Source organism: Neovison vison, chromosome 2 (assembly GCF_020171115.1).
Source record: "Neovison vison isolate M4711 chromosome 2, ASM_NN_V1, whole genome shotgun sequence".
NCBI lineage: Eukaryota > Metazoa > Chordata > Mammalia > Carnivora > Mustelidae > Neogale > Neogale vison.
The window spans coordinates 3,814,900-3,839,641 of record NC_058092.1 but is presented as its reverse complement, the minus strand read 5'-3'; the positions used below and the strand labels follow the sequence as shown (position 1 = coordinate 3,839,641).

Sequence of the window (24,742 nt, the reverse complement as noted above, 5' to 3'; positions counted from 1 at the left end):
AGAGGAGGGCGGCCAGGGTGTGTTCCCCTCCATCTCTCCCCGGCTGGGTGGCGGGCTCTGTCCTAGCGCCATAGGATCCCCAGGATGAGGAGAGAGGCAGGGGCTCAGGTCTCTACAGTGGATCTCAACATTTCCTACGGTGCAGATTTCGGGGGGCTATCGGGCTGTCTTTTTATTAGTGATTTCTAGCTCTGTTGCCCTGTGGTTGGGACACATGGTGTTGATGAAACCTGCTTCCCGGCCTAAATGGTCGGATTTTGTAAATGGTCACGTGTGCTCAAGAAGAAGGCCTACTCTCTTAATTGCTGCACGCAAGGTTCCAAATACACGCCTTAGATCATTATGTTGTTCAAGTTTCTTACAGCCTTACTCATTTTTGGTTTTCTTTGATCTGTCAAGTCTGAGAGACCTGCTTAGCATCTGTCACTATGACTGTGAATCGGGGTCTTTCTCTTTGTAAGACCAGAGTGCGCCTCATGTTGAGACTGGGTTGTTAGGTGCATATTGATTTAGGTTTTTTGTATTTTTCTGGGGAAGTATGCCTCTTATATAATGACCCTTTTATTCTTCCTGATACTTTTTGCTTTGTTTATTTTGCTTGGATGGATCTTATTTTTGTTGGGTGTATATTTAGTGTATGTTTTTCTGTGCTTTTACTTAAAAAAAATACAGGTACACACACACTTTATTGTTCTATAATGATGCAGGATACAGTTCGCCCATTTATTTTATTTTTTTATTTTTAAAGATTTAATTTGTTTATTTTAGAGAGAGCATGAGCACTAGCAGGTGGAGGCGGGGCAGGGGCAGAGGGACAAGCAGACTCCCCACTGAGCGCAGAGCCCATTACAGGACTGGATCCCAGGATCCTGAGTTGTGCAGCCATCAGCACAAATAATTTTAGAATGGTTTCATCGCTTCAAAAAGAAACTCCATGTCCATTAGCATTTATTACCCATTTCTTCCTCTTTACCCCAGCCATCACTTGTCTACTTTCTGTCTCTCTGGATTTGTGTGTTCTGGAGATTTCATGTAAATGGAATCATAAAATAGATCCCCTTTTGTGTTTGGCTTCTTTTGCTTCATGTTTTCCAGGTTCAGCTTCATCCCCTCATCCTTTGTATAAATATCCCGCATTGTATTTATCCAGCCATCGGTTGGTAGAGATTTGGGTTGTTTCTAATTTTTGGCTGCTGTGAACATTTATGTACCATTTTTTTGTGTGGACACGGTTTCAGTTCTGTTGTATCACGTAGGAGTGAAATCTCTGGATTGTATGGGAACTCTATGTTTAATATTTTGAGGAACTGCCAGATTGTTTTCTCTAGTGGCTGTACCATTTCGCATTCCCATCGGCAATGTACGAGGGTTCTGATTCGTCTGTGCCTTTGACAATGCTTCTCTCTTTCTTTTTAAAAAGATTTATTTTTTTGAGAGAGAGAGAATGAGCACAAGTTGGGAGAGTGGCAGAGGGAGAGGGAAAGAGAATCCCAAGCAGACCCCTTGCTGAGTGAGGAGCCCCACGCAGGGCTCAATCTCACAACCCTGGGATCATGACCTGAGTCAAAATCAAGAGTCAGACACTCAACTGACTGAACCACACAGGTCCTCTGGCATTTGTCTTTTGATTATAGTCATCCTACTGGGCGAGAAGGGGAATCTCAAAAGGTTTTGATTTGTGTTTCCCTTATGCATAAAGATGTTGAGTTTCTTTTCATGTCCCATTTGTCTATCTCTATTGGAGAAATGTCTTTTCAGGTCCTTTGCCCATTTTAAAATTGGGTTATTTGTCTTTCTATTACTGAGTTATAGAAGTTCCTTATAGAACACGTTCCATATCAGATATATGTTCTGTAAGCATTTATTCCATTCCTTTACTTTAAAACACTTTTTCTTGAAGTATGGTTGATACTCATTCCTTTACTCGTAATCTGTGTAATTACATTTTTGGTATATTACTTATAAACAGTGTATAGCAGGATTTGTTATTTTAAGTCCAGGTACAAAATCTTTATCTTTTAGCTGGCAAGTTTGATCTCTTTACATTTATTGTAATACTAGATATTTGGATGTATTTCTACTCTCTTCCTTTGTGCTTTATGTTACCCTTGCCGCCTTTTTCCTCTTTTCTTGCTGTTTCTTGGATTGATCAGGCTTTCTTTATATTTCCCTTCCCCCCCCAACTCCCTCAGAAAGTTTATAGTCAATCCTATTTTATACTCTTAAGCTTTTAACATGTGTCTCTCTTGAATAAGAGTAGGGCTGTGGGTACCTCCATTCCCTTTCCATGTGCTGCTTCTCAGTGTCTTAGTTTCAACTTGTTTTAATTTCCTAAATTTATTGTGGTGCCTATTTCTGAATCTTTAATCCTTATTTAGATCTTACCATTCTTAGCAGTTTCTTGTTTGTTTCCTTGTTCATCATTGCTTCCTAAAGTACACCCTTTAGTGGTGCTGTCAGCAAATTTCTGTGTGTGGGGAATTCTCTCATTGTGTGTTATTTTTCCCTTTACTCTTGAATAATAGTTAGCAAAGCATAAAATAGGAGAAGGGTTTCCCCTTGGCACTTTAAAAAAAAAAAAACCAACAACAAAAAACACGAGGCTTGAACTCATGACCCTGAGATCAAGGACTGCACCAAGATCAGAAGAGTTGATGCTTAACCGACTGAGTCACCCAGGCGCCCCTTCCCTCAGCATTTTGCAGATGCTTATTCCGTGTATATTCTGGCTTCCACTGTGCCAAGAAGGCTGCTCTCGAGGTAATTGTTGCTCCTTTGTGGGAAATTTGCCTTTTCTATCTTTCCTGACATGCTAAGGCCACTTTTAAGACCTTCTCTTTGTGTTTGGTCATGTGTGGGTTCACTGTAGTGAAATTTTTACTTATCCTTGCTCTTACTTATCCTATCTTGCTTGTGACTGCGATTTGTAAAGCTAAGAATTATGTCTTTCGTTAGTTGGGAGAAAATTCTCAGTCATTTCCTCTTTGAGTATTGTCTTTATCCCCATCCTGTTTGTGTTCTCCTGGCCTTCCTACTACTCATCCATTCGTTCAATCATCCAGTACACCTGCATTGAAGGCTGCTGTGTGTTGGGTGCTACCCCGGGGACACCAGCAGTGCGCCCAAACGGCCACAGCCTTTACACGGAGTTTGTTTTTAGTGGGGCAGGCAGGCGATCAGCAATAAACAGAAATATGTCTTTGTTCAGCAACAGACTCCGAACGTGATGAAGAAAAGAAAGCAGGTACAGAGTTAGCCAAAGGTGGGGGCAGGTGTATCTTTCATGTCTTTTACTTTTTTCTTGTCTGTCTCTCTTGCATAGCCCTTTTTTTTTTTTAAAGCGTTTATTTATTTATTTGAGAGCAAGAGCAAGTGCATGTGTATGAGTGCATGAGCAGGGGGAGGAGCACAGAGAGAGAGAGAGAGAGAGAGAGAGAGAGAGGGAGAGAAGCAGAGTTCCCTTTGAGCACAGAACCCGACCCGGGGCTCGATCCCAGGACCCTGAGATCATGGCCAGAGCCGAAGACAGACTCTTAACTGACTGAGACCCCCTAGGTGCCCCTCTATAAGGCTTTTTGAGTCATCTTTAGATCTAGCTTCTGCTTTTTTCATTATACTGTTTTGTTTCTTCATCCTTCCCATTTGTGTTATTTTCTCTGGCTGCAAAACAAATCATTATGTTCTTAAAGCAACACCCATTTACGAGCTTAGAGTTCAGTGGGTCGGAAGCCTGACTTGGTGCGGCTGGGTTCTCGGCTGAGGGTCTTGAAAGACTGACCTCAAGGCGTTGGCTGGGCTGTGTTCTCTGGCAGCTCAAGGGGAAAAATCTGCTTCTAAGCCCATTCCTGTTGGCCGACGTCAGCTCCCTTGGGTGGGGGCTAGAGGCCCCATTTCCTTGCTGGCTGTCAGATGGGGGTTGTTCTTAGCCCTTGGAAGAGGCCCACATTCCTTTCCCACTTGGTCTTCACGCTTCAAGGCAGCCATTGTGGCCAAATCCCTCTCATACTCCGAATCTCTATGATGTTCTTTTCTGTGACTGGTTGGAGAAAACCCTGCTTTTTGAAGGCTGGTGTGATGAGGTCAGGCCCCCCCAGATAATCTCCCTCTTGGAAGGTCACCTGTGCCCCATCCCACGCTCCACTTGTGCTCCGGGGCCTGGAAGTCTTGGAGGACATCTTTGATTTTGGCTGTGAAAATGTTTAAAATGTTAATGATTGTGTATTTTATTTCTAGAAATTTTAGCTGGCTTTTTCTAGTTTTCCCTTTCTTTGTGTGTCTTATTTGTGTGACTTGACTTACCATGGATTCTCATCTTTCTTGTTTCTCTCTCTCTCTGGTGCATAGGTAAATGGTTTCTGAATTTTGCTTGGCTGCCTCTCTGTCGGGGGTTGTTTTATCCATGGGAACCCCGTGTCACCTGAGTAGCAGGAATGTCCATGCTCTATTTCCAGAAGCCCTGGGGCACGCAGTCTCCCTGGTGGTCTGGCTGCACCCTCCCTGCTGGGTGGTTGAGATTCCGCGGTCACGGTCACGGTCATGGCAGCTCGGCCGTGAGGCATTGGATGGAACTTCCTCTCTTTGGCTGAGTGCACAGTGGCTGGAGGGTATTGGATTCTGGTCTCTGGTCTTTGGGGCTTTGCAGTCTCATCCTCCCTGTCTGGGTGTTGAGATGCAGCCCCAGGCCCCCCCAGGCCTCTTCCTGGCATCCACTCACCCCTTCCCTTTATGGCACTGACAAGTTCCTTTTCTCCTTGTGAGCTCGCTGTGTCTTCTTCCAAGGGGATCGGTTCTACCTGACATTTCTGGGTGTTCATAGAGGGTTCGTGTTAGTGAGGTCCTGCCGTGGTGTCAGCCCACCGAGTCCTCTGTTGATCACTGTGGCAGGGAGGATTTCGAGACTGTGCCTTGAAGAGTTTGGGAGTGGGTGCTGCTGGGGGGGCGGTGAGAGGGAAGGGGCAAGCTGAAGGGCGTCGGGGGGTCCGTGCCCCCCATCCCTGCCTTCCCCGAGGACCCGTCCTTGATGGTCCCTCTCGGACTCTTCGGTGAAGTGGTAGGTGGGAGTCTGTGTGTGGCTCCGTGGGAAGTTGGAAAGCCACTAGCCCAGGGTCCCATTGTCTGTCCTGGACCTCTCCCTACGTTGCCAACACCCTTTGTCTTGCAGAAGAAGTGCTTCCCGAGAAGGAGAAAATTCTGGACAAGCTGGAGCTAAGCTTGATTCACAGCAGAGGGGATGGCAACGATTTCAAGCCAGGTTTGGGGCTCTTGTGTGTGCTCTGCCCTATGTCCCTTGGGCACTTGAGAGCATTATCTGGACCCCGATGGGCCTCTGCAGCTTCCGTGGGCACCACCATCCATCTGTTAACCCCCTCCCAGCCCTGAACCAACTGGAACTTGTGGGTGGGAGCCTGGGCTCCTCAGCCCTCGGCCAGGGGGCAGATGCCACCCCTCTCCTAACCCCTCCTGCGGCCCCAGCCACCTCTGGGAGAAAGGAGAGCTGGTCACAGAGCTGGGCCTGGAGCATTTGGGGCTCAGTCAGAGACTTTGTGTACCTGTAGATCCTGGAATGTTCTGGAATACTCATCCTCAGGTCAGATCCCCCAGGACAGCACTGCTGGCCACGAACCTCATGAACACGTTCACAGCACTCTGCCCTGTGTTCCCAGGGTGTCCTGATTCAGTGGGGTAGCAGCACCTGGGCCTGGAGCCCATCCTCCCAGCTCAGGGCAGAGAGAGGGGCTGCTGGTTTGTCTGTTTGTCTGTTTGTCTGTCCCTCTCGACAGTGAGCCCCTTTGGGGACGAGGAGACATGGCTCCCACTTGCTTTTGGGTCCTCAGTCCCCAGTCCTTGGCAGAGACCTCCCCCGGGCAGCACTTTTCGGATGGGTGAGTGAATATGGGTCTGACCTCCCGTAGAGGACACCAAAGTGGAGGAGAAGGAGCCCCTTGAAACACAGCAAAATGGTGACAAAGAGGAAGATGAGGAGGGGAAGAAGGATGACAAGAATGGGAAGTTCAAGTTCATGTTCAACATTGCAGACGGGGGCTTCACAGGTATTGGGCCGGGGTGGTGGGCAGAGGGCTGGGGTGGTGGCTGTCACGGGCTTCCTGACTATGCGGGTCCTGGGAGTCTGGGCGGGGGGCTATTTCATACTTAGCTGTGAGTGGCTGATAAAAGTGGATTATATAACCTTTCCTGGGATTGCTGCACTTCCAGGCGTGGGGAGGTGGTGGGGGGTGAGGAAGAGACTTCCCTACCTGCCTCTCTGAGGGACCGGAGGCACCTCATACTGCTCCCCTCGGCTGGCTTCCCAGAATTGCACACACTGTGGCAGAATGAGGAACGTGCCGCCGTGTCCTCGGGGAAAATCTACGACATCTGGCACCGGCGCCATGACTACTGGCTGCTGGCGGGCATCGTGACGTATCCTTGGCCAAGGCCGGCCAGGCAGGACTCTGGCCTGTTCCTCCGTGGACCTCAGGGAGGGGGCATGGGGTGTGTGGGGTGAGGAGTCAGGAGCCAGGTGCTGAGGACGATCCTGGTGGTGACGGCAATGGTGGTGGTGACCTTGGCGGCGGCCCTTCCCCTCCTGCCCAGTGCTCGCTCCGTCCACACAGCAGCCTTCCGAGGGGCACCAAAGAGATTCCCGTTACACAGGGGAGGAAATGATGCTCGGAGAGGCCACGAGACTTGCCTAGGGACACAGAGCTAAAAAGTCACAGCCCGTCCCCCTGAGTCCACCACAAACCTGCCTAATTCTTGCCTGGTACACACCTCACCTCCTCCCAGCCAGGACGTCTGCAGTGGGGGGCATTGCCGTTGGGGGGGGGCTTGTACTCATCCATTCAGTCTTGATTGCTGGCCTCCCACCTGCCAGGCAAGGAGGACACAACCCTGAGTAGCACCCCCAGTCCCTGTCTGCCCGGGGCTCACATCCTCCTGGGGACATTCGGAGAGTGTTGTAAGTGTGCGGAGTGTGGCGTTCAACAGGATGGGAGCCGGCGAGGAGCGAACGGAGTGCTGGGGGCCGCGGCCGCATATTCTAGTAGGTGGTCAGAGGTGACGTGTGAGCACAGACCTCCCAGGGGCATGGGGAGGGCCACACAGCTACACACGGAAAGCCCCTTAGCTTTTTTTTATTGTGTGTCCTTGTTCCCTTGCTGGCCCTCGGGGAGGACCCTTCCTTGCCTCCTGCCAGCTTCTGGTGGTGGCCGTCAGTCCCTGGGTCTCTGGGCAGCTGCCATTGCAGTCTCTGCCTCCGGGGTCACACGGCCTTCTTTCCGGGTGTCTGTGTGTCTTGGTCCACAATCCCTCTCCTTAGAAGGACAGGAGTCACTGGGTTTGTGCCTGCTCTCATCCAGGATGGCCCCTTCTTAACGTGACTACATCTACAAAGACCCCATTTCCAAATGAGGGTGCGGTCACAGGTGTGGGCATTGGGACTTGAAGTTTCTGCCCTCCGGGTTGTTAGGACGAAGGGTTTGGTCCCCGAGGCCTCAGTGCCGCCTGGGCCCCTAAGAGCACCTGCCCGTGTCCTGGGTCATGCCTTCCTCGTCTCCTCGCTCACCTCGCCGTCGAGCTTAATCTGGTCCGAAAGCACGAAGCTGGGTTGCTGAATCCAGGCTGGTTCCCCCCTCACCCTCCCACCTCCCACCATGGCCGGGTTTGCCCTTGACGGTGCCCCACCCAGGCACGGCTATGCCCGCTGGCAGGACATCCAGAATGACCCGAGATACATGATCCTCAATGAGCCCTTCAAGTCCGAGATCCACAAGGGCAACTACTTGGAGATGAAGAACAAGTTTCTGGCCCGCAGGTTCAAGGTCAGTACCCTAGGCCAGAGCCCGCAGGGAAGGAACTGCTTCAAGAAGGCAGATTACACGCGGTGGGGGGTGCGGGGCGAGGCAGTGACTGACCAGTAGCCCCCTCCTCACGTATCTGGATGTGGTCCGGGCTGTCCACCATGGTCAGTCATGGAGTCAATCAACAGTGTGTTGGGTCCTTGATCTGGGCCAGGCCCCTTGGGTGAGTGTCCCTGCCCTGGGTGATGGTGCCGAGAACCCAGACTGGTGAGAGCTCTAAGGGGGGAGCGAAGAGCAGAAAAGGCAGAGCAGACGGATGGGAGCGTCCTCCCTCCTCCCTACCTGCCAGATCCGGGGCCTGGGGGTGGGTGGGTGCTGGTGGAGGAGGGGCGGGGTGGCGCTCAGTCCCTCCTGCCCCATCCCCCAGCTGCTGGAGCAGGCTTTGGTCATCGAGGAGCAGCTCCGGAGGGCTGCATACCTTAACATGACCCAGGACCCCAACCACCCCGCCATGGCCCTCAATGCCCGCCTGGCCGAGGTGGAGTGCCTTGCCGAGAGCCACCAGCACCTGTCCAAGGAGTCCCTTGCCGGGAACAAGCCAGCCAACGCCGTCCTGCACAAGGGTGAGCGAGCCCGCTTCCCAAAGGCTGGGCCGCCTGCCTTCCTCCTGCCCTGTGGGTCCTGGGCCCCCCATGCAGCCCTCGATGGGCCGGGAGCCAGGCCCGAGGGTATGGCCTCCTCCAGAGTGGGACAGTCCATCATCCAGCCCCGGGGACGTTGGGCCCCGCCTCCTCTGGACTTGTTCTCAAAGTCGGCCTCCTGTAGGCCCTGGGCTCAGGGTAGGTAACACAGACGTCTGCCCCACTCACCCACTCTTGCTTATCAAGCCCTGACGACAGGCTTTAAACGCGGCATCTCTGTAACGCTCGTAATACCCTTGAGCGGTAAGGTTCCGGAGCCCGTTTGAGAGATGGGGATGTTGACACCCAGGGGCGGAGTAATTGCCGCGGACCTCCCGGGGTTCAGACCCTTGGCTCCTTGCTGGGGATCTCTGGGAAGCTCCCAGGCTGGTTGGAGGGGCGGGGGGAGCCAAGGCCAAGCTCCAGGAGAGCCCTGGGCTTGCTGGACCCTGCTGTGTCTGGGACACGTCTCCTGAGGCAGCGCCGGGCCGGGGCTGCGGGCCTCCCTAGGAGCTGGGGGGCTGGCAGAGGGCCCAGCGGAAGCCCGGTTTCTGGCTCTCCCATCCGCAGCCCTCGGGCCCCCGGGGAAACCTGCTGCTCGACCTGGAGGCCCGTCTCCGCTTCGTGGGCCTGGCGGGCCGGGCGAGACGCGCCCTCCGTGCCCAGGGCCTGCGGAGTGTGGTCCCTGTGGGCAAGCGCCAGCCTGCCGGCGGTCAGCAGCGCCCCCGCGTCCCCCTTCCCTCTTGCAGTCCTGAACCAGCTGGAGGAGCTGCTGAGCGACATGAAGGCCGACGTGACGCGCCTGCCCTCCATGCTGTCCCGCATCCCCCCCGTGGCCGCCCGCCTCCAGATGTCGGAGCGCAGCATCCTGAGCCGCCTGACCAACCGGGCCGGCGACCCCACCATCCAGCAGGTCAGGCTCGGGCCGCACGCCCAGGCCCGGTCCCTTGTCCTGCCAGCCCTGGGTGCCCCTGGGCTGGGGCTTGGAGGGGAGGGGTGCGGGACGACGACCTTTAAACCTGGGTCCTTGCCTCCAGGGCGCTTTCGGCAACTCCCAGATGTACAACAACAACTTTGGGCCCAACTTCCGGGGCCCCGGACCGGGAGGGATTGTCAACTACAACCAGATGCCCCTGGGGCCCTATGTGACCGGTAGGTGCCCGCCGCTTCTGGGCAGCACGTGCAGGGGCGCCCCTCTGGGGCCCGGCCTGCCCACCGCCACCCCAGGCAAGCCGAGCTCCTCTGTCTCTCTCACAGATATCTAGCTGTCCCCGCGCTGTCCCCCTGTCGCAGTGCTCATTTCCAGCTGAGGTAAGCTCGCAACTGCACGCCCGCGGCCCCATGTCCCTCTCCTGGGGTTGGCGAGGCAGGCCGGGACCGGGTCAGCCCTGAGGCCGCCGGGCGTGCTCCCGCGTGTCCGTGCGCACTTGTGTCCACCGCAGTGAGCCGGCCCCAAACCCGGTCTGCACGGGTCGGCCTCCGCTACCCTAGGACACAAGCTCCCTGCCCAGGCAAGCGGGGTGGCTGGGGGTCGGAGGGGGTAAGGGAGAGGAGCTCGCACCCGAGAAACCGCCAGTTCACTCGGGCCTCTTCCCCCGGCCCCCCGAGCCCTGTGCATCCTCGTAGGAATGGCGCTTGGGGGTGTGGGTGCGGGGGGGTTTCGAGGCTGACGGCCCCTTCAGAAGGCTCTCTTCCTCTGTCTCTCTGGCCGTCGGAGTGTGGCAGGGGGGTTAGGAGCGCCCTGTGACGGGAGTTGGCGGGGACAGGGGGTGGGGTCTCCCGACGAGCACCCGGCCGCCCAGTGGGGTGACCGTCATGGGCCTCTTACAGCCACGCCTGCCGGGCCACCTGCCCGACCCCCCCAGGAGAGAACAGCTGCTGCCTTTTTAGGAGCCATGCCACCTTGGGACGGAAAGGGAAACCGAGTCATGCCATCACACGGGGGACGAGGCCCAGCCCGGCTGGGCTGGAGCCCGGAAGTGCTGCCTCGCCACCCTGTCCGCGTCCCTCCCAACATCACACCCCCCCCACAGCGGGACGTGCCCCTTGGCCACCTTTGCTGGAAAACTTCTTAGAGGAGATTTCATTTACTTGTACATCTTTTGCACTTTCCTGTTGAAGACTTGAACGAGTCTGTCTTGATGTAAGCGTTGAGTGACGGACGTACTGGGGGGGCCTGCCTGCAGCCCTCACGTCTCTCTGCCGGCGGGCTCCAGACCGCAAGGGAAGAGCCTGGAAACCCGGCTGCCGCCCCGTGGACCCAGCCCGCCTGGGGAGCCCTCCGGGTGCCCCCGCCCACCCCATCCCGTCTGTGCGGCCTGACTGCCCGTGTTCTGCCCCGTCCCCCGCACCCCTCGGGGCTCCCCAGTGTTGGATGGGTCAGGACTGGGGAGTGGCTGCCCAGCCCCCGGGTAGAGATCTCGGCTGGTGTCCGGGGCTAGGGGTGTTTTCTCCCCACTTCTTGCCAGGGGCCGGTGGCCCCCAGGTATGTGCTATCTGGGTAGGGGAGGACAGCCCATCAGCAGTGTCTGTCCCTGGCCCAGCACGTCTTGCAGGCCCTGGACTTGTTAGCAGGTCACAGGGCCTGTGTCGCCTGCTGTGCTGCATGGCAGGTCCCACGCGGCTGTGCTCCTGGGAGGGAGGGGAGGATCCTGCGCAGGTCCCGCAGGGGCTGCGAGAGCCTTAGTCTCAGACTCTGCGGGAAGGGGGCTTGCCCTCTGTTGGAAGGGGCCCGGGAAACCTGGTCCTGCCCTGTGCCCTGGGAGGCCCGTCACACCCCCCTCTAGTTACACACTCCCCGGCCACAGATGCCAGGAAACTGGGCCACACCTTGGGGCCCGGACTTAGCCCTGTCTTCTTCCTGGAGGAGGCCCTGATCTGGTCACAGCAGTGTTGTCAGAGGGCCTGGGGACAGCCGAGCTTGGAGGCCGGGGAATGCCTGATGGCTATCCAGCCCTCCTGCCTCGTCTTCTCTGGGGAACCTCTACAGGCCCACTTCCTGCACTCAGCTGGTAGTCTTCCGTGAGGGCCGCTGCTGGGGGGGAGCTGTGGGCCAGGCCCTGGGCCTGTGTCCAATGTCTCCTCTGCCTGCCTCAGACTGGAAGGGTTTTCCCTTCCAAGCTTTCTGGGAGTAGGGGTTCCTGGGGAAGTGTCCTGGCTACAGAAATCAGGAGAGGCCAAGATGCGGGGGCTTGTCTGGGGGCCTCTTGGGCAATCAGCCAGCCCTCTGGGGTCCCGGGTGTCCTCTGTAAATGGCTCTCTCCAAACCCCTTGATGGCTGGACCCCAAAGCCTTTTCATCTTGGTGTCCCCCTGCTTCAGTCTCATAACCTCTAAGGCTGAGTTGGCCCCGGCCCCGTGGGCAGAGTTCTGAGGATGGCCCACAGGTTTCCAGGTCATGTGTGCCGCAGTGCTGGCCCCGCCTTCTGGGGCAGGCCTGCCCCAGTCCCTTGGGGTTCCTGCGGTGCCTCCCTGCACAGGCTTCTGGCTCAGGCCACAGGCGAGGTGACCGCATGAGCCCTCTCCCAACCCAGAGCCCTGAGACACTCCCCTCCCAGACCTCTGGGTAGCCCGGCAGCTGGCCTCACTGGGGACAGTGCTGGCCTCCCCCGGCCACAGTGACTGGGTCTTGAGTGTCCAGCCAGGAGGCCCCCATCTCCACTGCCTTGCCCCAAGGGCCAGTGGTCCCCCTGCTGTCAGCCTCCCTCTGTCCCCCATCTTTGCTTCCATGCCAGGCCTTCCCCTCCTCTACTGGGTGTCTGCCACGGCCAGGTCTGGGAAGGGCTCAGCTCTCCAGGATCGGCACCCGGAGGCCCAAGAGGGAGGCTTGGGGGTGTTGGGGAGTGGGTTTCCGGTCGGCTTGTTTGGGAGAGGAAAATGGATCTCAGACTGTTTTCTTGTTAGTTTATCGGTTACCTCCTGTCGCGAGTGGTGGCGGGGGGGCGGGGCCTCCTCGGTCTTCGGCCTCTCTGGACTGGGTTTGGTTTTTGCTGCTGGCACCAAGGAGGGGCTTCGTGCACAAGCAGACTCCTCCAGCGGCAGCCCGCGTTTTAGTTTCCAGCTACCCTATTATTTAAACCAGTGCTGCGTAGGCTTTGGGCCATGGTTTCGGAAAGCATCGCCTGCTGAGCTCACAGGTGACGAGGGGAGCTCGGGCTGGACCGAGCCTGTCCGGAAGGCCCCGCTCTCTCGCACGCGCCTGCCCTGGAAGTGCGTTCCCCGGGCGGGGACCCTCCCTGCAAGCCACCTTCGGGGGCTCCTTCGCTTTCTGCAGGTTGCGACCGAGGTCCTGCTGACCCCCGCAGCTGGTGCAGTTGCCCCCTCCTGCTCTTCGGGGGTCCCTTTCTGGGGTCCTCTGGGCCCTCTCCGGTCCACACTGGTTGGCCACGTCATGCTGCAGTGACACCATAGCTCTTGCTCCCGTGTCGGGTCCCAGGGCACGAGACGGTCACGTAGGGGGTGGGCTCAGGGTAGGAGTGCCTCCAGAACTGGGAAGGGCAGGGCTCTGTCGGGGGGTGGAGGGGGCTGAGGTCTTGGCCGGGCCTTGAACTCTGGTCCCCCCGCCCCCCGCCCCGCTGCGCCTGTCACTGTCCTGTGCCCACCGCGGTCTCTGGCGAGGAAGTTGGCTCCTGCCCCATTTTATATTTCTGCAAGTTTACAGGTCGTGGTGCATCAGCCCAAAGTCATTGGCGTTGTGTTTTGGGTTTTTTTTCTTAGTTTTCAGATTTTTTTTAAACAAAAGTATTTTTTTAGGTGAGATAACCCAGAAAGGGCCCGTTGGGTGTGTGTGTATGTCCCGAACCCCTGACATGGAGAGGGGAGCCCCAGCCCCTCGTGGCTCCTGTGTGCTGAAAATGAGGGAACGGTCCTAACCCCCTGTGCATTGGGAGCGTGGGGGGATGAAGGAGCAAGTCCGCCCCCCCTCGGATAGCATCTGGGCCAGCGAAGGGGGCCAGACCCCTGGTCCTGGGTATAGCCCCAGGCCAGCAAAGGGACCAGGGGTTTTGGGGTGAGTTGGGAGGGTCCCAGCAGGGAGGGTCCCAGCCAAGGGGCTGGAGCTGGAAGCTGAGCCCCTGTGAGTGGCAACCCGTCCGGTCCTTGGCAGGACATGTGGGCGGCCGGACAGGGAGGGACGGCGGCCGACACAATCCCCTTTACTTTGTACTCTGTGTGTGTGTCTTGGTTTTCTGTGTTTTAATAAATCCTTTGGGAAAGGATTCAATCCAAGTGTTTTCCTAGATTCTCACTCATCTGGGATGGAGGAGGCCTGTGGGGGGTGGGGGAGGTCACCCGAAGCCGTCTCCCGCCTGAGAAGACATGGCCTCATGAGGTTGAGGGGCTTGCTGGGAAAGGGGAGCCCCAAGAGGGGGTGGTACCTGTCTTTCCTGCCTGGACCCCCAGATGCAAACACAACACGGTACCCGAGAAACCCTGAGCCCCCAGCGGCCCCTGTGGGCTCCCCTGGATCCTGATCTCCCTGCACCTGGAGAGCACGGCCGCCTCCCAGCAACAGAGAATGTGTGTGTGGTGGGTGGTGGGGGACACCCCTGTCCCCAAATCACCCTGTGAGGCTATGGGTGGCCTCAGAGTCCCCAGTCTCAGCCTCTCCCCTGGGGCCCTTTGCCCCAGGGTCAGGATACTGCGCCCTGCAGGTGGCAGCAGCCCCCCCAAGCTCTCCCCCCGCCTCCCCGCTGCCCACAGCCGGGCCCCTGGAAACGAGAGGAGCAGAACGTCGCAGACCCCCGACAGGCTGGGGTTTTATTTGTCATTCCATAAATACAGTGGCTGTATCTCAGCTGTGTCTGGAAGCGGGAGGCGTGAGGCGGTCTCCGCCTACAGCTCGGAGTGCGGTTGGCTGAGGAGCCGCGGTCATTAAAAAAAAGGGGAGAGAAGAAAAGCGCATTATTTACACGAGGGGAAGAGGACAGAGACGGAGTCCGCCCCTCTGTCATTCCTCGGGACCTCGGGTTCCTGCGGGGTCTGGGGGTTTGGGATGAGAAACAATGGGGGCTCCCGCGTGTCAGCAAGGGGGACTGAGCCCAGCCCTGCCCTCAGCCTGGGCCTCTGTCCTGTCCTGTGTGGGGCACGCCCCGGGGGTCTGCCCCAAGGGGAGGGCCAGAGGCTGGTTGGGGGTCAGCTGGGGCTCCTGGGGGGCTGCCCCTCCTGGTAGGGCCTGGGCCACTCCAGGGCCTGCCTCTGCCTGGCCTTCTGTCTCCAGAATCTAGCTGCCCTTGGGACCCCCCCCGACCCCCTCCCCCACACCAGTCCCCTTCTAAGTTGGGGGCCCTCCCCCAGGAAGCAGAGCCCTGTCCTCCCTGCCAGTGACCATGGAAAAGACAGGACCCCTCAGAACAGGGTTGTGGACTGCGCCCCGGGGCCAGGAAGCTGCTTGGGTCTTGGCAATGGGCATTTCAGCCGTAGCCCTGCTAAACCCTGAAGGCCACCCTCTGGCAGACATGTGGCCTTCCCAGGTGTGGCTCCGGTGAGGGGGGCAGCGGCCCCTCCCTCGGGCCCCACTGCAACCCATGGTCCGTCCATCCCCAGGGGGCAGGCTGCGGGCAGCCATGTGAAGGGGGCCCAACCACTCCCCCCAATGAGGGGTGGGCGACCTGGTCCCTCTGGCCACAGGCCGGAGTGGGGGGGTTCCTGTGGGGACAGGCTCGCTCCCTCCCCACACCCACAGTGTGCAGCCTGTAGATTTGGTGGAGGTGAACCCCCAGGGGCCTGGTCCAGGAGGAGGGGGGAGGGCTCTAGACTCCAGGGTCAGCACAAATGTCAGGAATGGAAGTTGTGTCCCTCTCCGCCTCCCTGCTTGCGCGTGTGGCTTTTCGAGGCCTCAGCCCAGCCAGGACGGGCCAGCAGGCCCTCTGGGAATGGCGGGGAGGAACTCCTCCGACAGCGGCCCGTCTAAGGGCGAAGCAGGCCTGGGTGGGTGAGGGTGTGGGGGGTGGGGAGCCACCCGGACTGGAGGCACACAGGCTTCCTCTGGCGGCGTGGGATCCTAGCCCCAGCCCCCCACATAGCCAGCAGAGGTCCATAGCTTGGGTCCGTGGGCACTGGGAGTCCTGGCCGCCGGCCCCTCCTGTCCTCCACCTTTCCAGCCTGTGGCTGTCAGTTCTGTCCGTCCTTCCCCAACTCCCTGTCATCGGCCTGTTCTAAGCTGGGGCGGTGGAGGTTGCGCAGCAGGGAACCACTGACTCCAGCGGTCCTGACCTCTTCACAGGGGTATGTGTGGAGGTTGGGGGCACCCAGACTTAGCCCCCTCCCACGGGATGCCTCACCCCAACCGGATCGGAGGCCTTGAGGAAGGCACGGCTCCGGGGAGAGAATCCTGGGGTCTTCTAGACTGGGTGAGCTCCTGCTAGACGTTTAGGTCCCCCAGCCCTGGGGCATGTTGCACAGGAACCCCCAGGGACCCGCCCCCCCTGAACGGGCCCGAGTGTGGTCTCTGTGCAGACCCGAAGCCCACCCCCAGGTAGAGCCAAGGTGCGCCCCTTTGAATGTGGTCGGCAGCCACAGTCCAGCTATGTACCCGCGACCTCAGGGCCTTCTGCGGCCAGGACTGAGGGGCAGTGGGACAGAGAACCTGGCCAGGAGGGCAGCTGGGGGCCTGGAGGGAACTGGGCTGGAGCCTGCTTGTCGTGCCCCTCCCCGGTGCTCAGGGCTGCTCTGGGCACAGGGTTCATGGCCTGTGGGCAGGAAGGAAGCTGGCAGAGCCATGAGCTCGGTTAGACGCCCGAACTTCCCATGGGCCCCACTTGATAGTTGGTCCCCCTGGATCTCGGCCCCCTGCCAGCAAGGGGGGGGTGGGGTCAAGGGACAGCTCGGAAGGCCCCTGGGAGACCTGTGGGGGGGCAGGTCGTGGTGCTCAAGAGGCTGCAGAAGGAATCTGGGGTCAGGCCTATCGTAAAACGCAGGGAGCCCTTAACAAGAGGGAGGTAAGGGCGAGACCCACCGGGGAGGCCCCGCCTTACGTCCCCTGCCCCAGCGGAGGGCGCTGCGGGAAGAGCCAGACCTGCTTTCCCCTTTCCCATGCCTGGCACCAGTTGGGGGCTCTCAGGAGAGGAGAGGCCAGTCCTGCTGCCCCCAGGACCCAGCCGGGTCTCGGCCTGGCCTGGACTAGAGGTGTCTCTGGGAAGGGCTGAGGCTGGGAGCAGCGGCGGTGGTTTCTTCCTGGGAGGTGAGCAGAGGCTGCAGGCGGGCTCGGCCGGAGCGCTCCAGCACCCCGCCCCATCAGTGCGGTCTCCCCGTACGGATCTGAATTCGGTCCGCGAAGCAGCGAATGGTGTCTTGCAGCAACTTTTGAGATCTTTTCCCCAAGGACATCTCGCCGTGATGTTTTCTTTTTGAGGCAAACCACACCCTGGACTTGGCTTCAAAACAGCTTAAGCGAGCGAACAAGAGAGACTAGGAGGGGAACGAAAGTGTCCAGGCAAGCGGCCGGGGGCTTCTTAGGATCGGTAGTCTTTTTTGCTGTAGGGTTTATTGCCCAAAATACTATCAATCTCGTGGATAATGGAAGATGACAGTTTCGGAAGGACCTGTGTGTGAGGACGAGCGCTAATCAGAATCCCACCAACAGGACTGGCCTGACCTGCGGGGGAGGCTGGGGGACAGTCTTCTGGCCCCCGTCAGCCTGTCCTGCCTCACCACATCGTGCTTCTTGCAGAAGCAGAGGTGCACTATGCTGCTTCCATGTTCTAGAAGGTCTGGGGCAGAGAGGAACACCCTCTGGGGTTTATCTCTGCGCCTCAAGCTCCAGAGTGCTCTAGAACCATCTAGGAGTCCCAAAATACAGATTCCAGGGCCAGACACCTGACTTCTGCACCCCCAAACTACTTTTCCTAGCCTTCCCTACTTCAACCAACAGCAAGGCCGCCCGTCCAGGTGAACCCCACAGGCTGCCTCTGACCGTGCCTCTGTCCTGTTGGCCTCACCTTCCTGAACATCCAGGATCCAAACCTCTCCGCATGGGTCACTTCCCTGAGGATCTCCCTGCGCCCCCTCCTGCTCCCTAAAGCCTTTCCTTCACTCAACAGCGAGGAAGAGAGGGATCCTTTTAAAATGTAGGTATGGGGGCGCTTGGGTGGCTCAGTGGGTTGAGTCTCTGCCTTCGGCTCAGGTCATGATCCCAGGGTGCTGGGATTGAACCCCGCATCAGGCTCTCTGCTCACCAGGGAGCCTGCTTCCCCCCACCCCCTGTCTGCCTCTCTGCCTACTTGTGGTCTCTCTCTGTCAAATAAATAAATAAAATCTTTTTTTTAAAAAAGATTTTATTTATTTATTTGACAGACAGAGATCACAAATAGGCAGAGAGGCAGGCAGAGAGAGGGGGAAGCGGACTCCCCGCCGAACGGAGAACCCGATGAGGGGCTCGATCCCAGGACCCTGAGAGCATGACCTGAGCCGAAGGCAGAGGCTTAACCCACTGAGCCACCCACATGCCCCAATAAATAAAATTTTTAATAAATAAATAAATAAATAAATAAATAAATTCTTTAAAAAATAAATAAAATGTAGGTGGGCATTGGGTCCCTCCTCTGCTCTTGTCTCACTCAACAACCACCCAAGTCCCTAGGGCGCCTGGGCTCTGTCCCGCCCCCTCTGCTCCAGGCCCCGCCCCTCTGCTCCAGGCCCCGCCCACCGGTGTCCCGCTCCGCCTCTTCTGTTCCTCCAGGTGTTTGCTGGTCCCACTCCGCACTGTCGGAGCCTTTGCTCCCATGTCACTTTCTCAGCAAGCCTACCTCACAGCCCCCTTCAGCCTGGGCGCACGGCACCACGGCCCCCCTGTGCCCCCCAACTCTAACCCTAGCCCTGCCCTTGCTCTACGGCCTGTCAGAGTCTCATGTCCTCCCGTCCTGCGCTCAGTGCCCCCTGCCTGCTCTTCCAGAGCGGGCTTCTAAGGGAGCTCTGCGGTAGCCGGGATGCTCACGGCAAAACTGGCCCACGGGAGGTGCCCGACAAACACGGGCAGGACCAAGGACTGACTTTGACCCTGAGTTCGGCCGCAGGGCCTGGGGGGGGGGGACAAGCCCAGCAGCCCCCTTCCCAACTCGCCTGTATGGCTCCGATGTTCTCCATGAGCTGGTCCGCGCTGGAAGCACCCAGGAGCACGGAGCTGACCCCCTCGTTCCTCAGGCACCAGGCTGGGGCAGGAAGACCAAAGATGAGGGACACACAGCCAGTGCAGGGGCCCCTCCTTCTGCCCTGTCCCTGATGGGGCCACAGAGACCTGGCCTCTTGGTCGCAGCGCTAAGGGTGTCCGGGAAGGCCCAGCATGTTGGGGGGGGCTTTGCCCGGGACGGGGCTGGACAGGCTTCTGGGAGAGCCCTGGCACCAACTGCTTCCAGGGGGAGAGGTGGCCCCCGGGCTCTGTCCATGAAAGTTGGAGCCCCATTACCTCTGGCTGGCTAATGGAGGGAGTGGCCCCGGCCCTCAGGGACTCCTGACAAGCTCCAGGGACAACAGTCAACCCTACCCCCCAAGTCCTCGTACCTATGGCTAGCTGGGGGAGGGTGCAGCCCAGGCGCTCGGCGATGGCCTGCAGCTCCTTCAGCTTGGCCTGCTGGCGCCGGCCCTCCTCACTCAGGATCTTATCCTTCAGCCACTGGTAGCCCTGGTGGTGGGGTGTGGAGAGCACACAGGTCAGGGCAGGTCACCTGGACCTGTGTTTGCAGACGGCTGACGCTCCGTGCCACGGCAGCATCCGCACCCCCAGACCAGCCGTGCCCCCTGGAGACCAGAGCTGGGCAGTTGGAAGGACGCGTCCCATTGAAGGGGAAGCCCAGAGCCTGCGGGGTTGCTGAGGCAGGCCCCTGAGCCAGGACGAGGAGCCTGGCAGCCTGGGAAGGAATGCTTTGGCCTCTGGCCTAGAGACCAGAGCTCTGGGGAGCTGTGGTCTCAGCTGCCCCCAACCCTGGCATTGCAGTGCCTTCCAGGGGACTTCTTGACTCTGCTGTGGACTGGGCGGGAGTGGGGTGGACAGGCCATCCTTGAACCCGAGGCAGGGGGGCTTTGGGGCTGGATCTGCCCTGACCTGGGTAGGCCTTTCTCTGCCTGCTCCTCCTCCCCCAAACCCTGCATTTTGGAGACCCTCCTGCGTTCCCACTGCAGAGATGGGTCTGTGTGGATGGGGGGGGACTGGTTCCGGATCACCTCCGGGGAGCGAAGGAAGCAGCTCTGCAGGCCGGGCCCGGGCCCCAGAATGCGCAGGGGGTATCTGTTGCCGCAGGGGCCATCCCAAACAGCCCTGGTGGACCCGGCTCAGGCCTTCGGGGTGGGGCGTGGCGGGGCTGGCGAGGGAGTGGAAGCGCTTTTTCAGCCGGGGCAATCCTGTGACGGCAGCAGCCTTTCTAGAGGCGAGCTCTAGTTCCTGCCCTGGCTCTGCCCCCGCAGTGTCCCGTCCACCCTGAATGCCTGTTGCCTGCCCGTCCCCTCCCCCCAGCCTGGCCGCTCCTTCACCTTCAAGGAGGCTCTTGAGTAGGGTGGGATGCCACTGTCGTACTTTCCGGAAACGATGCCGCAGGCCAGAGGGGACCAGGTCATGGCGCCCACTCCTGGGAGAGGAAAGTCAGGAGAGGTCAGGCCCAGGGTTCTGATGCAGGGGGCAGGGGGGAGGGGACAGAGCAAGGGAGAGAGGAGGCGGGGTGCGTTGGGGAGGGCGAGGGGGAAGAGGGGCTGGGGTGGGGCTGGGGTGGGGTGAGGCAAAGGGGAAGAGGCGGAGGGGGTGGCGGGGGAGCCCACCTATCTTGTGGAAGAGCTCGGGCAGCTGTACCTCCACCTTCTCGCGCTGGAACATGTGGTACTCTGCCTGCTCGCAGATGGGCGGGATCAGGTTGAACTGCCGGGCCACGGAGTAGGCCTCCTAGGGATGCAAACAGGACCACGGAGGATCCCCGTCTATCAGCAGGGCTGGGGGCTGCCGGAGAAGCAGGGGCGGGAGACACAGAAGCCTCCCCAGGAAACAGCTGGCCCACTGGCTCTCCCCCCGCCCTCCTCTCTGGGGAGATTCATGGCTTTCCTGGGAAACTGTTAGCCTGTCCCCCCCCCACCCCCTGCTGGGAAAGGGGGTGAACCCCACAGCTGAAGGCATGGGAGGAATGCACAACTCAATAGAGAGACTCAGGTTCTGGCACTTATTGGCTGGGTGGCCTTGGACAAGGAGCTCGCCCCTCTCTGCCTCAGTTTCCCCATCTGTCGCTGAGGTTGTTCACAGCCTTCAGGACAGTGCCTGACTGCTGTGCCGTTACTGTTTTTATCAGGGTCATGAGTCCAGAGCCCCAGCCCTGGGAGGACAGTGGCCGTGGCGGGAAATGCTACGCCAGGAGGGGAGAGTGGCCAGCATCAGCCCATTTCTGGGACTTGGAGCTCAAGGCCCGGACTCCGGACTCCCACCAGATGGGCATGAGCCAGGGGTGAGGTCTCCAGACAGACTACCGGGAAGCCCTGCCTGCCAGCGGGAGACGCCCTTTCCCCTTTGGTTTGAGATCCAGCTACTGCATCTGTAAAATGGGGATAAGACACCAACAGCTCGGTGAGCTCTGTGCTGGCTCCAGGCAGCCTCAGAATGCTGCCCGTGCCAAAGGCAGATGAAAATCGCCGGCATCTAGAATTGTGTTAACTTGGAAATTCTGCTTAATATTTTTGATGAAGCAGAAAGCTGGGACTCACCAGAGGAGAGACCCCCTCCGAAGGACCCTAGGATGTGGGGAATTCTGGGAGGAGCAGCATGGGAAGGGTGGAGGCTGGGAGGGGTCTGGAAGCAGGGGTGGAAGATCAGTTCGGAGACAGTCCTGGCAAGACCCGGTCCCCAAACCACTGCTCTCCTACTCCCTGGGCCCCCAGCTCCCTGCCTCTGAGGGTGGGGGGCATCCCACTGACTCTTCTGGGACACCCAGAAATACCAAGAAACATCCGCCGGCCTCTGTCTCTGCTGGCTCCCTGGAGGGAAGGGACTGGGGAGGGGAGGCTTTCCTGAAAGTGTGGGCGAGGGGAAACATCGGGGATTAGGAGATGGAAGCTGGGCTCCCAGCACTGGCTCACGTTCCCAGGCAGCCCAGGCCCACTGAGCTGCAGTTTGGAGACTGACCTCAGCACGTGCTGAGTGACCTTGGGTGTACTACTTAACCTCTCTGTGCCTCAACACCCACATTGGAAAAACAGGATGACAGCAACATTGACCTTGTAGGGTGCTGTGAGGATTAAACGGGAGTTAGTCCACACGAGCCCTCAAATCTAACGGCAGCGGGAGCATTGTGGAAGCTCAGGGCCGGTGGCTGAGCCCCAGCTCGTCTGCGGAGAGGGTCACACCTGTTCTCTCAGAACAGCCTTCTGGGGGCGAGGAGCTAGGTCGTCCTAGTGCTCTTGTTCTACAGGTGAGGAAACCACACTCAGAGAGGTCAAGCCATCTGCCCCAGGCCACACAGTGCTGGGACTCAAGAGCCCTGCCTGCGGAGGTAGCGGCCACACGTCACCAAACCCTCCCTCGCTGTAGGAGCCGGTTATCCGTGCCATCGGGACCAGTGGCCCTGGATCTGCCATTCATCCCTAGAAGGGGGCTGGGAGCCCACGTCCCACGGATCCACACACGCGGAGAGGTCGCCACCGTACCATGATCTCCATGGAGCTCCAGCGCGACGTGCCCCAGTACATGGCCATCCCCTGGTTAATGACATGGGTCATGGCGCGCACGGTCTCTGTGGGGAGAGAAGGGGAAACTGCGGGTTGGGGGTGAGGCGGCCAGGAGCGTGGGGCGCAGCCTGGGGACATTCTGCAAATACAGTTGGGGGCGCCGGGAGGAGGGGGAGCTGCAAAGGTGTCTTGCAAGCAGTGTACTTCCTGGCTCCAAAGTCGGGTGTGGCGGGGCCGTTCAGGGACCCCGGAAAGAAAAGCGAACCACAATCCAAGAAGCTGGTCTCGGAAACAATTTCCCCAAACAGTTACAAGTCTTTGTAAAGGATCTTTGAAAAGCGGGTTCTAGACGGACTTGGGGCGTCTCTGCGGCACACTGGAGTGACGAGGGAAAGGTGAGATCAGAGAATGTGGGTTTGGACTGTCGAGTGGGGAGGGCGGGTTCTCTCGTTTGGGGACGAAACAGACCCGCAAAAAGGCATCAGGAAGTCTTCTGATTCAGGCTACGTCAGATTCGCACTGGGATCTGAGACTGAATGGAGAGGTCACAGCGGCCTCTGTCACGACCAAGGGCAGGGCGGGGCCCTGGATGCTCCCAGAGGATGGGGGCTGTGGAGGTGAGCTCCCCTTGTGTCCCCCAGAGCCGGAAGTAGGCACGGAAAGCCCTGTTTGTATCCACCCCGGTTCTCAGACCTGCCCGGTGTCAGGCAAGGGAGCCTCATCCCCGCGACACGATCGATTCTTCCCAGTACTCAGAAAAGTTTTTGAGAAATAAAAATCTGCCGATGACAGCCTTCCCACCACTCCCACGCCAGGCGGTTTCCGTCCACGGGGACGTTGTGGTTTTTAAAACAGACTTGGCCTCCTGCTGAAAAATTTCGAACTGTCTCGCAGCTTTGCAGGGGGAAGGGCTAGTCGTCAGATCCCTCACTGACCCATACAGTGCTTGCAAGTCCCACGGCCAAGGGCAGGGCGGGAAGTAGGGCTGAAGAACAAGTGTGTCCAGAAACGAAGCAGCAACCTTGACCCCTGGAAGTCCAATCTCTCCCCAGGTGGCCGGCTCCTCCTCTGCTGCTGAGATGGAGGTGGGGGCTGGGGTCCCCGAGACAGCAGGGCGTGGGAGAGCCCAAGGAAGGAAGGAGAAGGCAGGCTTTGTTCCCAAGGCTCCCCCACCGAGTGGCACCGGCCCTTTCTCCTGCTGAGAGCTGCCCCTGTTTTGGGGTGTCACTTCCCACCCATCCTGGGTCCTTGGGCGCCCCTTTGGCCAAGGGCCCCTCTTTCAGTAGAGAGCTAAGATAGCCGGGGCTTCTGGGATGCTGGTGTCAGGGGTTCACCCAGGACCCCTGAAAAGTCACACGTCAGCTTCCAGGCCTGCCTGCCCTCGCCTTCCTTCCAAGATCAGGGACTGGGCTCCTCTCTGCCTCTCCTCAGGAGGAGGGCTGGCAGGAAAGCCTGGACACCCGCCCTGACCCCCGGGGACCGCCAACAGGCTGCGGGGGTTTGAATGCCAACACCACCCAATGTGAAGGAGACCCGCCCCGTCAGAAGGCTTGGGGGCCCCAGGAAGGGATCCGCCCACATCCCAGGCTCCCGGCTGGCTGTCCTTGTCACGCTATTTAGGCACACCCTGAGGGGACCCTGGTGACCAACCAGCATCACATGGATCTCTCCAGCCAAGGCTTGGGCCTACATGCCTGAGAGGGAAGTGGGGGACTCCCCTGTCCACTAGCCCGGCTGCCTCTCCGTCCCGGGAGCATGGCTCTCTCCTGCACCGCCCCTTCCGTGCAGAGATAGGAGTCCCCCGAGGGCCTGGGGGGACCGGCTACCAGGGCAGGAGCCTGCGAGAGCTGGCGGCTGGCCTGAGAGAGAAGGGGTCCCGGGGCAGCGGCTGGCGGGGGTGCAGCCCACACCCAGAAGCATGGCACTCTGAGCTGCTGCGGCGCCCATGTCGGCGGCCCCAGGAACAGGGAGAACTAGGGACAACAGTCTTCCCCTCAATATTTAATGCCGTTGAACAGAAGCGGGACCGAGTCCATCCGGCTGCTGTCAGAACCCATAGTACCTACTGTCTCGTCACAAATAATACATGGGAGGGGTCAGGTGGCAGTGCCAGTTGGCAGGCAGGAGCCCGTCCACTGCGGGCCGAAGCCTGGCTCCCGGGAAGACCATGGCCTGCCCTTGGTGTGGGGTCCTGGGCAGGCCCTCAGCTTCGGGGCGGGCAGAGACCGGGCATGGCCAGGGGCTGCTCCAGGTCTCAGAGTTTGGGCAGCTCGCAGAGGTATGGTTCAAGGAAAGAAAGGACTCCGTTTTGATGGAGGGCTCGGGCTGCACGGCGAGGGCGGGGGAGCGGCCGGTGGCTCACGCGCGGCCACGACGCTCGCGGTGGAGACGGCACGCTGTGACGGGACAGCCTGCTCCTGGTGGGCTTTGCTTCTGCTTGAGGCTGGAGCTTAGCAAATGTGCCCCATGAAGTTAAGACTTGTTGGAAGCCACATGTTCCGGGGCCCCTGATGTTTGCTCCTGTGGGCCCCTGGTCTCTCCAACCCTCTCCCAGACCATCCAGGGTCAAGGTTTCAGGCGCCGATCACAGCATCCCCAAATCAAGAGGAGCCCTGGCAGACAGACAGCCGCCCCC

General features: G+C 59.0%; 2 protein-coding genes across 9 annotated transcripts in view; one reads left to right on the top strand and one right to left on the bottom strand.

Annotated features, from left to right (window-relative positions):
• The window catches only part of CHD5 (chromodomain helicase DNA binding protein 5), a 55,818-nt gene extending 44,999 nt beyond the window's left edge, over positions 1-10,819 (top strand). Inside the window, exons 34-42 of the mRNA XM_044237010.1 lie at positions 5,162-5,251; positions 5,913-6,050; positions 6,312-6,420; positions 7,688-7,820; positions 8,227-8,422; positions 9,229-9,392; positions 9,517-9,631; positions 9,737-9,790; positions 10,310-10,819. Coding sequence (XP_044092945.1) covers positions 5,162-5,251; positions 5,913-6,050; positions 6,312-6,420; positions 7,688-7,820; positions 8,227-8,422; positions 9,229-9,392; positions 9,517-9,631; positions 9,737-9,744 — 953 coding nt within the window. The 3' untranslated portion in view covers positions 9,745-9,790; positions 10,310-10,819. The remainder of the gene's footprint in view (positions 1-5,161; positions 5,252-5,912; positions 6,051-6,311; positions 6,421-7,687; positions 7,821-8,226; positions 8,423-9,228; positions 9,393-9,516; positions 9,632-9,736; positions 9,791-10,309) is intronic.
• Positions 10,820-14,209: 3,390 nt separating this feature from the next.
• Positions 14,210-24,742, bottom strand: part of KCNAB2 (potassium voltage-gated channel subfamily A regulatory beta subunit 2) — an 80,564-nt gene continuing 70,031 nt past the window's right edge. For all 8 annotated transcript variants that reach the window (XM_044237006.1, XM_044237005.1, XM_044237004.1 and 5 more), the window contains 6 exons: positions 22,087-22,172; positions 20,221-20,341; positions 19,939-20,033; positions 18,973-19,093; positions 18,535-18,623; positions 14,210-17,018 (listed from right to left, as the gene is read on the bottom strand). In XM_044237006.1, the coding sequence (XP_044092941.1) occupies positions 16,929-17,018; positions 18,535-18,623; positions 18,973-19,093; positions 19,939-20,033; positions 20,221-20,341; positions 22,087-22,172 (602 nt within the window). In that variant the 3' untranslated portion in view covers positions 14,210-16,928. The remainder of the gene's footprint in view (positions 17,019-18,534; positions 18,624-18,972; positions 19,094-19,938; positions 20,034-20,220; positions 20,342-22,086; positions 22,173-24,742) is intronic.